The sequence below is a fragment of the Entelurus aequoreus genome, linkage group LG21, assembly GCF_033978785.1.
Source record: "Entelurus aequoreus isolate RoL-2023_Sb linkage group LG21, RoL_Eaeq_v1.1, whole genome shotgun sequence".
Lineage (NCBI taxonomy): Eukaryota > Metazoa > Chordata > Actinopteri > Syngnathiformes > Syngnathidae > Entelurus > Entelurus aequoreus.
In genome coordinates, this window is record NC_084751.1 from 2,741,328 (window position 1) to 2,757,059 (window position 15,732).

At 38.1% G+C, this 15,732-nt stretch overlaps 1 protein-coding gene across 1 annotated transcript in view; it reads left to right on the forward strand.

Annotated features, from left to right (window-relative positions):
• The window catches only part of ric1 (RIC1 homolog, RAB6A GEF complex partner 1), a 57,805-nt gene that overhangs the window by 18,170 nt on the left and 23,903 nt on the right, over positions 1-15,732 (forward strand). Inside the window, exon 2 of the mRNA XM_062032224.1 lies at positions 1,788-1,895. Coding sequence (XP_061888208.1) covers positions 1,788-1,895 — 108 coding nt within the window. The remainder of the gene's footprint in view (positions 1-1,787; positions 1,896-15,732) is intronic.

Below are 15,732 nucleotides of genomic sequence, written 5' to 3' on the forward strand. Positions count from 1 at the left end.
GCAATTTCCGTAGAATCGAGGTCGAATGACGTCAAGATGTCAAGGCTTCTGCACTCTGACTATATCAGCAGGTCAGTGATACTGGAAATATGCAAAAAATTAGAAAGAGACTGTCTAGCATTCACAATCCCTTTGTAAGACAAGAACACACACACATATTTTTTTAATGCATTTTATGTCATAAATAAATGAAAAAAATAAATTCTGCTAACTTTTGAGTCAATGAGGACTCTCTATTCCGCCCACAAAACTTTCTAAAACCCTCCAACAATACAATACATATTGTGACCTGAAAATCAACCAAGTATTAGTAATGTTGTTATTATAAGTGCAAACGAAGATTTTTTGCGGTGCATTGATAACAGACTTAATGCTGAAACATTGAGCCGGCCGACGTCCTGCTGCTCTGTTGCATCGCATCTGGACTCGTCAAGGTTATTCTAGATTATGAATCATGCCTCTCATCTGGATAATATGAGGATTTAGCTATGACTATATTAGTTGTTCATCTGTGACATTCAATTTATACTCGGAGATGGAGACAAAGACAACTGAAAACGGTAGCTGCTGGCACCAACTTTTCCTTTTAACCCTTTCTTGTGGATTGTGAGTGATTCTTCATCTAAACGGGAAGATGTGAACATCCTATCATTTGTCATTGCAGTGAGATCAGACCTTCAGTAAGCAATCGTTTTATTATTTCGTAGTTTATATTCCTTGTTCAGCACTTAGCAATACTGCTACATGATGCTTAGTGTTTCACTAAAGCTGGGTTTTTTTTTAGCACACAGCTTCTAAAACTTGTAGCTCATCCTTCTTCTATTCAGGATAAAAATATAAGGTTCTAGATCATCAAATGTTCCAAGGTAATCATTGTTGGCTCTCACAAAGTCTGCATGATTAGCGTTGTTGTTGATGGGAAAGGGATCTGCTCTTTATCTCATAAAATGGCTCGGGAATTGCTCTGAGATTGATAGTGTTTTGATCATGTCTTTGTACTAGCAAAGTCTTTCAGTGTCATACATCAAAAATATATGATAACAGCTTCAATATAGAGGCAACTTGTTTTTCCATTCTACTGGCACTTTAAAGGTATATTTTAGAATATTTTTATGAAATCCAAACCGGTAAATATAAAAATAAGTGATATATTGAAACCACAGATGGCATTTAGGTTTGTAAAAATATTACTAATATGGAAAGCTGGCCTTTTAAAGGTATAATTCAGAATTATTTTTGTTTTATTTTTTTAATCAAATCTAAACTGGTGGATTTAGCAGGATATAAAAATATTCTACTTATTGAAGCCCGCAGACGGCATTTTGGAATGTCTGAGTTGCTTCATATAACGTTTCATGATAGTTGCCCAGTAAAGCCTTTCCTTTATGCATATCTTCTGTATGCGCAGCCTTTGGTCCCATGACAAAAATACCAGTGTGAATGCTAAGCGGACCGAAGTGCGCACCAAGTATTTAACATTTTCTGTCTGGACCACACAGCTTAAATGAACGGCAGCTTCTTTACAGGACAGACGATCCATAATTTGTGTGCACTCACTCGACTGGTGGTGTGAGTGGACTGTAGGATGTTACTTTACTGTGCAGGTGTGCCTTTTAGACATCACTAATTGCTCCAGTTTATACCCAATGACCCTGAAATGTCTGTGAATGTAATATAGTTGGGTTTACAAGAATTTGCCAATGTTTTTTTTCCGTCTCGTGTGTGTGTGAGCGCGTGTTTGTGTGACTAGCAGGCTATTTTAAAGAACTTATTTTCTTCCTCCACAGCCCAGTGTTTTGATTGTGAGCTACATTGACTCTGCCAAGGCAATAGCACAGTTTGGCTTCTACCAGAGGGCAGAATGGAAACCCGACGACTCCATGATTGCCGTGGCGGTAAGTACACACAACTGCATTGTGATTTGCAATCCTTATTGTTTTATGCAGAGCAGTCAGGCGCAAAGCGCAAAATGCACAAATGAAAGGAAAGCAAGAGCTTCATAAATCTCAGCGAAAGCTTCCCATTGAGGCATTTAACCAACAGTTTGTTGTATGCCGTTATTGGCCCACAATAGCATAATCGCCTTTGTCTGAAAGTCGAGAGGCTTTTAACAATGCTTGTTGGTCTGATCTAAAGGGTGCCTTTGCCTGAACTTGGGTGGGTTATAATGTCCGGAAAGTGAGGTATTTACATAATAAGAAAGTGAGGTATTTACATAATAAAAACAAGAATAAAGATAACATTTTTGTTTGTCATATTAAAGGGAACTTCACTTTTGGGGGGAATTTTGCCTATCATTAACAATCTCTGTATAAAACAAAAACACATACAGAATGTCATTTTTTTAATTAATTCCACTTTGTAATATACGTAAATTACGAGGAGACTAACAATGACGCTAATGGGAATAAGTACAATATACATATATATATGCATATGTACATTATCTATCTATCTATCTATCTATCTATCTATCTATCTATCTATCTATCTATCTATCTATCTATCTATCTATCTATCTATCTATCTATCTATCTATCTATCTATCTATCTATCTATCTATCTATCTATCTATCTATCTATCTATCTCTATCTATCTATTACGGCTGCAACTAACAACTAATTTGATTATCGATTAATCGGTCGATTATTACTTCGATTAATCGATTAAAAATCGGATAAGAGACAAACTACATTTCTATCCTTTCCAGTATTTTATTGAAAAAAAATAGCATACTGGCACCATACTTATTTTGATTATTGTTTCTCAGCTGTTTGTAAATGTTGCAGTTTATAAATAAAGGTTTATAAAAAATAAAAAAAGTAGCCTCTGCGCATAGCATAGATCCAACGAATTAATAGCCAACTATTTTTATAATCGATTTAATCGATTAGTTGTTGCAGCCCTAATATATATATATATATATATATATATATATATATATATATATATATATATATATATATATATATATATATATATATATTAGGGCTGCAACAACTAATCGATTAAATCGATTAAAATCGATTACCAAAATAGTTGGCGATTAATTTAGTCATCGATTCGTTGGAACCATGCGCATGCGCGGGGGCTTTTTTTTGTTGTTTTTTTTGTTTTTGTTTTGTTTTGTTTTGTTATTTTTTTGTGTGTTTTTTTTGTTTTATAAACATTTATTTATAAACTGCAACATTTACAAACAGCTGAGAAACAATAATCAAAATAAGTACAAAAACAGTACAAAACAGCGCCAGGGCGTCGCTGAGGTTACGTCTCATGAGGTGGCGTAAGCTAGCCAATGATGTGTCATGTGCAGCTCACGTGACGACGGCGTCTCCTTTGCTGGAAACATTTGAAAAATGGCGCAGGAAAACACTACCGATAGTTTAGCGGAGAAACATCTTGAGGTTATTGCTTCAATGGAGAAAAGTGTACGACCTAAGTCGTCAAAAGTGTGGGAACACTTCACTTTAAAGACTTAAAAGAAGACCGTTTCCTGCAAAATGGCACGGAAGTACAACATTGCTTCAGAAGCACCTGAAAAGGAAACATGTTGGAGCCATGGATGAAGGGAAGAACTCACAGTACGTAACTTTTTAAGTCCATAGTGGCAACAAGCATTCATGAGTTCAGCTTTTTTGTGAGTAACGTTGAAGTTATGCCTTTATTGCAACGCCGGGCTGATAATGTGTCTCCGGCACATTTGAGTCCGTTTTGAGAGAGAAAACGCACGGTTACCAATTTGGAAATAAACGTAACGGACAGAAATATCTCAGGTTGGTTTCATAATGGATCAATGTAGCCGGGCTGATAAAGCTATATCAATATATTTAGATTTGAGTGACGCTTTAGTATAACTAAACATTATGAAGGTGCTGGAATATTTCATGCTATTATTCAGAGGCAGCCTAAAATGGATCCTTTATTATTTACAACAGAAACGTGTACAATATCTGATTCAGTTCTGATGAGTTACATTTCTGTGTTATTATTGGTGTATGCTGCACCCCCAATGTCCACAACATGGTGCCAGTATGCTGGTTTTTTTCATTAAAATACTGGAAAGAATAGAAATGTAGTTTGTCTATTTTATCCGATTATTAATCGATTAATCGAAGTAATAATTGGTAGATTAATCGATTATCAAATGAATCCTTAGTTGCAGCCCTAATATATATATATATATATATATATATATATATATATATATATATATATATATATATATATATATATATATATATATATATATATATATATATATATATATATATATATATATTAGGAGGTGCAACAATACACGTATTCGTATTGAACCGTTCGATACAATGATCTCGGCTGGATTTATCAACTTTTGATGGTATGCTCTGTGCTAAAAGCTCAGTGGATCTGCGCTCGACTATGCCGCCTCGAGCGCAGATCCACTAAGCTGCGCCTCCCACATTTAATTCAGACCAAAACAAGCTGCTGACACAGAAGCTACATGCGAAACTAAAGGTTCTATAGCTTGTTGCAACATGACTAATGCCTCAAATATACCTGAAATCTAGGGCTGCAACAACTAATCAATTAAATTGATTAATATCGATTATAAAAATAGTTGGTGATTAATTTAGTCATCGATTCGTTGGATCTATGCTATGCGCATGCGTAGAGGCTACTTTTTAAAAAAAATTTTTTATAAACCTTTATTTATAAACTGCAACATTTACAAAGAGCTGAGAAACAATAATCAAAATAACTATGGTGCCAGTATGCTGTTTTTTTTTCAATAAAATACTGGAAAGGATAGAAATGTAGTTTGTCTCTTGTATCCGATTATTAATCGATTAATCGAAGTAATAATCGACAGATTAATCAAATATCAAATTAGTTGGTAGTTGCAACCCTACTGAAATCCAAGATCCTCTACCATCATTCAGATCTGGTGTGTGGAACTACTTTGGTTTGACCGTTGATGGCAAGCTTGTCGTGGACAAAACGATACAACGATAAACTACAACAGTGGAAATGCAACAAACATGACAACACATTTACGCCAACATCACTCCGATGCAGAATACAATGTTGGCGTTACCGCACTTTTTGTGTCTTTTTACGCATTGAAATCAGAAAGGATGCAAATTTCCGGAAGTCTGCGCGTCCTTGGGACGCAGATTTTTTGTTATTTTACCGACCCTGCCTTCTCTGGGTCAAAACTCCGGTTTGCTTGTTTTTTTATTGATTATCACTTTCTGCCGGTGTTTTGTTTTGTTTATATTTGCCGGTGTTGTGCCAAAATGTGATTGCCTGCCAAAAATGTATTTCCTTCGCGTGAGCGTGCACCGCTCGCTAAACTTGCATTGCTTGGCTTGGTCTGTCCACAGCGGATTACTAGGTGTAAGACAAACACTTTATCTTCCTGGTTATTGTAACGCTACGTGTTTGACATTATTTAAGCCTTTATCGTGTCTGGAAAATGACAGTTTGCCTTTTCTGTGGTATTAATGAGATTTAAAGGACTGTTGGTAGTCCAATTTTGATGTGATTAAACTAGGGCTGGGCGATAAAACAATAACAATATATATCGCGATAGACATGTGATCAATATCAATAGAAAATGGGGTCGATAGAACGTTCGATAATTTCACTGAGTTCTTTAGAAAAAAATAGGAAGAAAGGCAGAGCCGTAACCGCACGGCATTCTGGGGGGTGTAGGCAGAGGAAGGGCTTTGGCCTCTCGACCTATCACGGCCGAGCCTGAACCGCAAGCCATTCTGGGAAATGCTAATAGGAAAAAAAAAAGAAAAGAAAAAAGCAGCAACGGCTAGCTGACGACGAGGAGTGAAACCAAACGGGAATATGAGCGCGGCAGCACGAGAGGAAATTGTAAATAAAAAAGGAAACGTCACGTCACCAGTTTGGCAGTATTTTGGATTTTTAAAAATCCGCAACGAATCAGAGTAATACTGTCTGCAAACTTTGCAAGGTCGTCGTCCCGACCAAGTCTGGGAACACGACAAACTTATTTTACCACCTGAGCCGCTCTCACCCGCTGGAGTACAGCAGTATCAAACAGCCACAACTATCTACATCAGCCGGTGCAAGTAGAACAGCACCGAAGCGACAACAGTATTACTCGGCAGCAGTGCCATACGACAAAAATTCAAAACGTTATAAAGAAATAACGGATGCAGTGGTGTATCAATTAGCGAAGGACATGCTACCGCTCAGCATAGCTGAGAAGTCTGGGTACGAGAATCTCATACACGTCCTCGACCCCCGTTATGTTCTACCTGGCCGAAAAGCACTTTTCCAAGACAGCTATTCCTAAGCTTTACACAATGTGCAGGGAATCCGTGGAAAAGGAGATACTGAAGTTGGTTGGATTTTTCCATAAATGACTGAAGAGGGTAACAGGTTTGTTTTGTCACAGATGTTCAGACGCAAGTTTATTCCGATGTTTACAATATTCTGTAAGACATGTTTGTTTCTGCTTGCTTAATGTGACTGTTATTTATTTGCATATATTGTTACCAATATGGCTTTAAAGCCTGAGTTGTACACTACTAATTTCTTAATTACAATACTTTGCACATTTTGTTGGATTAAGCATTTATTTAATGTCAATATTTGCACATCGACCAGTATTTTCATTTTATCTGACTGTTTTTCATAATGCTGACCTCGTTCTAAAGGTTAAAGGTTATATTTAAAATAAAAGTATTTAAATTCAGCCTTTTTTCTCCTGGTCTTTATTTAGAATAGTTTTTTGTTTTTTTTAAATCAATAATTATCGATATCGACTGATATGAAACACTTATATCGTGATACATTTTTTAGTCATATCGCCCAGCCCTAGATAAAACCTCTTTCTTGTTTGGAAGATACATACAATTGTCACTGTTATTTCTTCCTGCACATAATAAATATTTATAAAGTGTTTGGATGTATTCATTTAGGTAAAATGTTCATTAAATGTAATATTGTCTGACAAAAAGTGATTCAACGTAATATTTTGATATTTACACATCGCATATTTACTCACGCATATTTTACTAGAATACCCTTATGGGCATTACATATATCAAAATCAAGGACCTACTGTACTGTTTACTTGTTGAAATACCTTTTACAAAGCTAAAATCTACCCAAACAACCACTTTGCTGCTGCCAAAAATTGATTTCAAGTAATATTTTGATACTGACACATCTCATCTATGCATATTTTACTAGAATACCCTTATGAGCATTACATATATCAAAATCAAGTACCTACTGTACTGTTTTACTTGTTGAAATACCCTTTACAAAGCTAAAATCTACCCAAACGACCACTTTGCTGCTGCCAAAAATTGATTTCAAGTAATATTTTGATACTGACACATCTCATCTATGCATATTTTACTAGTATACCCTTATGAGCATTACACATATCAAAATCAAGTACCTACTGTACTGTTTACTTGTCGAAATACCCTTCAAATCAACTTTTGGCAGCAGAAAAGGGGTCGTCTGGGTATATTTTAGCTCTAAAAAGGGTATTTCAACAAGTAAACAGTAGACTAGGTGCTTGATTTTGATATATGTAATGCCCATAAGGGGATTCTAGTAAAATATGCAGAGATTAGATGTGTCAGGGGTCCTCGTCAGCTACAGAAATTTGATTTTGAGGCGGCAGCTGTAAAGTTTAGATCCATGAAGGAAAGAAGAAAGTGAATGAATGTTTATAACTGAATACATTTTTTTAAATTTTGTATAGTTTTTTTAATGAATTAAGTAAAGTTTATAAGAACCTTTTTCCAAAACAATACAGAATGTGAGATATAACAGGATAATGCATACTTTTATCATTTGTTTTCAAAATGGTTACAAAAAAGTGGACCCCAAAAATTTACTGTGGGACCCCTTTTTTATGACTTGATGGGGTCTCTGGGACCCCATTTTTAAAATTCCTAGCAACAACACTGGGAATAGCCTTTATCAAAATATAAAACTGATACTGTGGTATTTTTAGTTTGAATAAGTATAAGATATATATACCAGTATAATAAAAATAAAAACATGTTCAAAGTGCTTAAGATTGTCTCAGTGTTTTATGGCTAGATAACCAGTGTTGAGAGCACTCAGATTATTTTTGTTGTAAGTAGCAACGTAATGTGTTGTTTATTCTTTCAGAAGTAATAAGTCGGCCGTTAATAAGTCAAAGGACTTTTCGTTCATTTAGTTTATAAATGTTAGGTTTATATCCTCATGCTTGTTGCAGGATAGACGGAGCTTCTACTCGCTAACTGCGGTGACAGCCGCTGGCTTCTCAGTTTAAAACTACTTTTCAGCCACCCGACCGCTACACTACAGTACCTTAGTACGCACAGACTGTTATTTCTTAAAATAATTTGTAATCAGGATGTGAGGTTTACATGATGTTTGCATATGGAGTATGGCTGGTGTAAATGTTTTTCTCCTGTGGTTCAGTTTAGCGTGTTCATGCATCATCAGATTCATTCGGCCTAGATGTGCAGTGTGTTGTAAAAGGCTGCCAGGGGCATTTGCATTTTCAGCTCCGAAGAGGTCATGTTTGTGTCGTCAGGTGCCACAGTACACTCAAGTGCTTTATGCCCCATTTGAATGCCACTCATGTTCTGTTGTTTGTACCCAAATGACATCATAGCTTGGCATCTCTTGGTGTCCTGCTCTGAGTCTGTGTCGTGGCCCCCTTTTTTTTCGTCCATACTTGTGGGTTAAAATGCACCCGAATGAATGCAGTGAATGTGACTGAGGAAAAAGGTCAGGCTCATTTCCAGATGGGTCCAGCCAAAAACAACAGGGAGCAGCCACAGCAGCGGCGGCGGGAGTTAAAAATACCAGGGACCGATTGCCTCGCCTTGCGATTATTGTGTGCATATCAGGGAACGCCTTGAGGCAATTCCAAATTGCCAATAACATTCAAAGATGAGCTGATGGGATTGTTTAGGTGCTTAAAGGTCACCAAAGTCACTATGACCTCACGCTCATAGACACAACTTTTAGATATGTTGTGGCTGATTCTGAACAGGATATAGTAGTGAACACATTTTCCCATTACTTACATTGATGGTTGAATAAAAAGTGAACACATTAACTGTAGTCCTGGTGTTTCCCACCAGCTGTTCACCAGATGCTTAGCTGTTCACACCCTGTGCAGACCTTAATGTAATCCCCCCACAGAACCCCTTGCTAAAACTGCACATATTTGTGTGTTTTAGGTTGCTTCTACACTAAGGTCCCCTCCCCCCCACGCCCGCCGGCACAACGCGACCTAGTAGGCATGCGTGGAAAATGGCAGACGCACATATATTACTTCATAGTTACCCTAGAAGTGTATCCTTACCCGGCATATAAACGTTGAAGCTTTTAGAAAGCCCTATTGTAGTGAATCACACCTGAGCCATCATAAATTAATCAAATATTTAATGGACATGTGAAAGTAAACAATGTGATAAGGAACATTTTACAACAATCAATCTAGGGATCTAGATATCTGGTCAGGACACTCCTCACTCTTTTGCCTTCACCTTCATTGTCCATTCTTGCAATCCTGCCTGTGCTTGGAGGCTCAAATTGGCGGTCGTACCTGACGGCCGCAACCACTGACGTCGTTTAGCAGCTCTTCATGGCTTCATGGTAGTTATGGAGTACACAACAAGCATACACAAGTCTCGGCGGCCAAGTAATACAAAGCACACGCTATCTTTTTTTTTATCACATCCATGGGAGCCCGCATTCTCGTTGTCTCCCCTTCGACAAATGCACAAAGTTTTTCGCTAAGTAGAATCAAAGCTGACCTGGACATTCGAAAGTTATCTTGCCATTCCTCTGGCACAACACACTTGTTGACAAACATATCCCACCAGGCTGTCGTTCTTCAAACCTTATCCAAAACCGTCGCTCTACATTGCTATCAGTGTTTCCCACACATTCATTTATTTGTGGCGGCCCGCCACGAAAGAATTTCGTCCGCCACAAATTAAATTTTTTATTTCTATTTTTGTATTTTTTTTGTTTTATTTTATTTTATTTTTGTCCTGTCCAGCTTCTCAGGCAAATCATATAGTTGATGTAGATGCTCATATAGGCTGTTCAGATTTACTTTACAAAAGAGAAGTGTAGGATACTTCTCTTGTTGCCTTATTTGTATTTGACCACTACTTTTTTCTGTTTATTTGTTACTGACTGTGGTAGGACACCTCTGCCTCTGTTTCACTTTATGTTGCTGGTAAATAATATGGTTGTAGTAGTAGGCTAAAGTTAAATTATTTAGTATGCACTAATTAAAGGGGCAGAGCTTTAAGAGACATTTTAGCTTTTATATTTTATAAGATATATTTTTTGTAAGAACCACAATTAATAAATATATTTCAGTGAATAACTTATTGTTCAAATCTGTATATAAATATGTACATAAAGTGTTGTAATTATATTGTAAAATGGATGGATGGATGGATGGACTTTTAAAACAAAACTGTTATTAATTAGTAAGTATACCTTTTTTGAGCCTTTTAGAGAAAATCATATCTTTGTAGTAAATTATGCAAATTACTCGATGATGTCATGGTGACCATACCCATAGCCACGCCCCCACCGCCACAGGTATCTTGGCAGTTTATGGGAAACACTGGCTATGTTGCCGTCCGAGATGTGTTTTATCCGAAACAGCTGCAATCGCACGTTTCCTTCTCTTAAGGCATTCATGTGTGATTTCTACAAGCGCCTGTACATGTAGAAGGAGAAGAAACACGGGCATGTCTGGATGATTCGCCTCCATCTTTCTAGTGGTTACCTCCGAGTGGAAACCGGTTGTTATGAAGCTGGCTGTGGAGCGTTCTTTCTGACGTCACTTTCTCTCCGAACTCCGTTTATAAACGATCAATGAGTCCATACAGAGCTAAGATTCGGAGATTCAAGAAATAGACGGCGCACTTACCCGTGTAAAAAAATATCCAAGGAGGGGAACCTTAAACGATGGGTTAGTGTGGCTGACACGGAGATTAGGCTAAATAGTTATTCGTTTAAGGAATTATCCTGTTAATATAGGATAGTACCTTAGTCCCTGGAAGAGCAAAATGTGGATTTGTTTGTGGCAGGAGTCAAGAACCGATGCATCACTTATGTATTGTACTTTCACATCCAATTTCTTGGCCCAAATGATCCCGTTTGTGTTATTATACAGTCACGCAAAGGGCACTCTTTTTACTAAGGATTTTCTCAGTGACCAAGAATTTGCTGTTTTCATAAACAGACAAGCCATGTAAGGGTTGTAAAGTAAATGCCTAAAATAACCAGAACACTCTTGCAAGATGAGGGATTTTTGACTGGTACTTTGCAGTAGCTCCTTAATTTCAGCAGAGTGATTTAAGCCTTACATTGACATTTTATTCAAAATAAGATCAATTTATTAAATAACATTGAAGGAACACGTCTGTCTATCTGTCCTGTGCGTTCTAAAATAATTTAGTTGCATATCCGTGTACCAGTGTATCAGTATCTATTGACATCATGTGCATGACCTACTAGTACTCTTGCCCCTGGACACAGACGTCTGCATTCATTGCGTGTTGGCGTTGTTTAACATCTGCATGGCAGCGACTGTCTCGTCTCCTGTTTGACTGCTCGCCCCTCTTTTGGGAAAGCATTCCCATAGTGAACTTAAGGGTATGACTTTGAACGTTCACACAGGCATGTACGCGTTGACCTCCGAAGCCTGTTCAAACATGCAGAAGAAGACTTGACGTGCCGACACTTTTTTTTTTCCAGCTGACTTGGTGCTTTTGATGATTTTGCTGCTCGCAAGCCCCAACTAGCGGAGTCGCTTCTGCATTTTTCAGGACTAGGTCAGCAGTTACTGTGGCCTTGTCAATTGCAGCGTTGCGTTGTAAAAAGGCACAAAGCACAAGAGCAAAGGAAGTTTAAAGTGCTTGGCACCTCTCGGGTTATTTTATAGCCTTACAAAAGACCACCAGACTCCCCTTTGTGTATCTTGAATGGGTCCTCGGCAGACAATGACGAACACTTCCTGTATGAGTTCATTTTTATCTGCAAATGTACAGAGACCACTAAAGTTATGGAGGATGGCTCGGTTCATCGCATGTCTGTTTTTGTATTCCTCTTGCAAAGCAGCAAAACGCAAAGTCTCCTTTTTTCGCATCGCTTCCTCAGCACCTTTCTAGTCCAGGAGGTGGGGGGAAAGTCCCATACCCTCAAACTGACTGACTAGAGATGTCCGATAATGGCTTTTTTGCCGATATCCGATATTCCGATATTGTCCAACTCTTAATTACGGATTCCGATATCAACCGATACCGATATATACAGTCGTGGAATTAACACATTATTATGCCTAATTTTGTTGTGATGCCCCGCTGGATGCATTAAGCAATGTAACAAGGTTTTCCAAAATAAATCAACTCAAGTTATGGAAAAAAATGTCAATATTTATTATTGAAGTCACAAAGTGCATTATTTTTTTTAACATGCCTCAAAACAGCAGCTTGGAATTTGGGACATGCTCTCCCTGAGAGAGTGAAGTGAGTGAAGTGAATTACATTTATATAGCGCTTTTTCTCAAGTGACTCAAAGCGCTTTACATAGTGAAACCAATGTGGGTGGCACTGGGAGCAGGTGGGTAAAGTGTCTTGCCCAAGGACACAACGGCAGTGACTAGGATGGCGGAAGCGGGGATCGAACCTGCAACCCTCAAGTTGCTGGCACGGCCGCTCTACCAACCGAGCTATACCGCCCCAAGAGAGCATGAGGAGGTTGAGGTGGGCGGGGTTGGGGGGGGGGGGGGGGGTTGGGGTGGGGGGGGGGTACGGGGTAGCAGGGGGTGTATATTGTAGCGTCCCAGAAGAGTTAGTGCTGCAAGGGGTTCTGGGTATTTGTTCTGTTGTGTTTATGTTGTGTTACGGTGCGGATGTTCTCCCGAAATGTGTTTGTCATTCTTGTTTGGTGTGGGTTCACAGTGTGGCGCATATTTGTAACAGTGTTAAAGTTGTTTATATGGCTACCCTCAGTGTGACCTGTATGGCTGTTGACAAAGTATGCTTTGCATTCACTTGTGTGTGTAAAAAGCCGTAGATATTATGTTACTGAGCCGGCACGCAAAGGCAGTGCCTTTAAGGTTTATTGGCGCTCTGTACTTCTCCCTACGTCCATGTACACAGCGGCGTTTTAAAAAAGTTAAAACATTTACTTTTTGAAACCGGTACCGATAATTTCCGATATTACATTTTAAAGCATTTATCGGCCGATAATATCGGCAGTCCGATATTATCGAACAGCTCTACTCACAACCTACCGATCTCAGAGCGGTTCTACAAAATTCCCATCAGATTTATTAAATTAATAGAAATGTGTACAAAACTGGAACATGAGTGCCAGATAATAAAGGAGCTGGTGGCATCACGTGCAGTCAGAATGGTCTGCATTATTTTATTTACAGTAAATAAATCGTATTATCCATTATTGACGTTTACTAAACGATTTTATAATCGTCTAATGTCCGAATTGCGGGTGCTTAAATGTTCCTTCAAAACATTTAAGCACCCATGTCCTGTAGAAGATTGTTGCATTTTGTCAGTAAATCCTTTAAAACACCAAATCGCTCTCGGCAAATAAAAAACCTTTGACTCGTGTTTATCCAGTAGATTCTGAAAAATAGCAGGGCATTCTTTTTATTTATCGTTCTGAGAACCAGCGTCTGATTTATTTTGAGTCACATATTTAAAAAAACAATAGCCCTATTATGGAGAGGACAAGGTTAGAGATAACGTTTGCAAATAGTCTATTTTATATTGAAGTGCATGAAAGCAACTCGTGATTTCGGTCACAGTTAGCAGTTCAGTATAATTTTTTTTCCTCTAATAAAAATTCAAGGATTGCTTTTTTGGATGCTCCGCTGCATCGTGTCGGCCCCGTCACACTGTTTGCTTGTAATGTTTTGTAACTGAGCGAAAGCTCAAAATGCAGCTTTTACATAATTCTTGGAAAGAACTGCAAAACCACTTGACATAATCCTGCCACAAAAAGACCCTTTTTGTCATACATTTTCAGGCCTTTGCTTGCCGTGAGCGACAGTCTTTTGAAGTTATTGAAGAACGTTTGTAGACCCTTTGTACTGTAACTCACCAGTTGTCCTGTAGGACTTGCATTTGATCTGCAGAATTCATTTGGCTCTGCTCCTCTGGTTTATGCCTCTGGTTTTTATCTTTGCTGTGGTGATCTGGTCTCCTACCAATTTGTACTGTCGTGCAAAAAACAGCTGGAAAATATGGGGGTTGGTATTGAATACCACTCGCATTTGAGCTTGCTAGTGAATCAATTAAAACAAAGAAAGCCAAACCCCAGTTTATCACATGTGGTGGTAGAGCTACATTTCCATTCGGCAGTATTATACTTTGTTTTTGTTCAGTTTTTCTACTTTCTGTTAGCTACACGCCCACAACCCAAAAGAGGGAATCTGTGTAATAAAACAGGCTTTGCTACATATCTTAAAATAAATTATTTATCCTTGCCAACTATCTGTCAGTCAGCCCATTTTGCTCTTCTTTGGCAAATCCTGTTCGAAGACGAGCTGCTGCACGGTTGAAACTTCAGCTTTATGGAGGCCTTTCTTGGTGTGCTGTGGTTAAGGTAATTACGGTTGCATTGTGGCAAACACCTGTAATTACTGACAAAAATGGAGCCATTTTCTCGCGTTTGCTACGTTTTAGTGAACTATACACCTGGCTATTTCAATGAAAAGTACATAACAATTCAAATCTATTATTTATTTTTTAGACAAGCCTTGTGGCATCCTACTCTGTTCAGCGGTCCTTGAACGCACCGTAAAAACCCCTTTGTCTCTAATCCTCGGAGTACAATCACTCTTGTAGGTTCAATGTGCAAAATTGTATAACTTAGTTGCTCAGACAGCAATGTGTTTTTTCAAGATTGGATTGAATTATGTCGTTTCTTAGGAAAGACGTTAATGTCTCTTGTTTTAATGTTAGCATTTAAGCTAGCAAACTGGCGCCGGTCAGTCTGAGTTTATCAAAGGGCAGTTTTCCATCACCGTTTTCGATAAATAAATAATAACCGTCGGTAGTTTTGCTGTGATCATCATTTAATAATATGTATTGTTACATCCCTAATGACCGAATGCATTTGTTTACGTAAGATAACTTTAGTCCTGAACTGCTGAAAACAAAAAGGACAACATTTAAAAATCTACACCTCTACCATCCTACCTGATATTTTCCTGACAAATATACCACATTGTGGCGCTGTTAAGTCCAATAAGTCGGATCAATTTGAAATTTCTCACACATCCTCTATACAACATCCACTGTTACTTGAAGGTGTTTTTTCTTAATTCGGTACATACCTTTAGGCGACTGGCAAGCACTTATCTGTAAAATGTATGCAAAAACATGGCTGCCATCAAGTAAACACATTGCAACTAATTGGCCGTATGTCGGATGTATGCTAACATGTCTTACAAAACCATTTTAAAGACAACCAATGTTGCAAATGTCATGTAAAGGGTATGTTTAGACATAACACAAAGTGATTTTGAGAGTGCTGAGAACTGGAGCGTGTCCTCTTGTGCATACAGTACACAGGATTTGTGCTGTGCTTCATGTTTTCAGTCATAACTGAAGATGCAAAGAAAAGTTAGACTGTGACATACCTCCTAAATACTGATCAAACCTGACCACAATGTTTGTACTTTTTTTTTT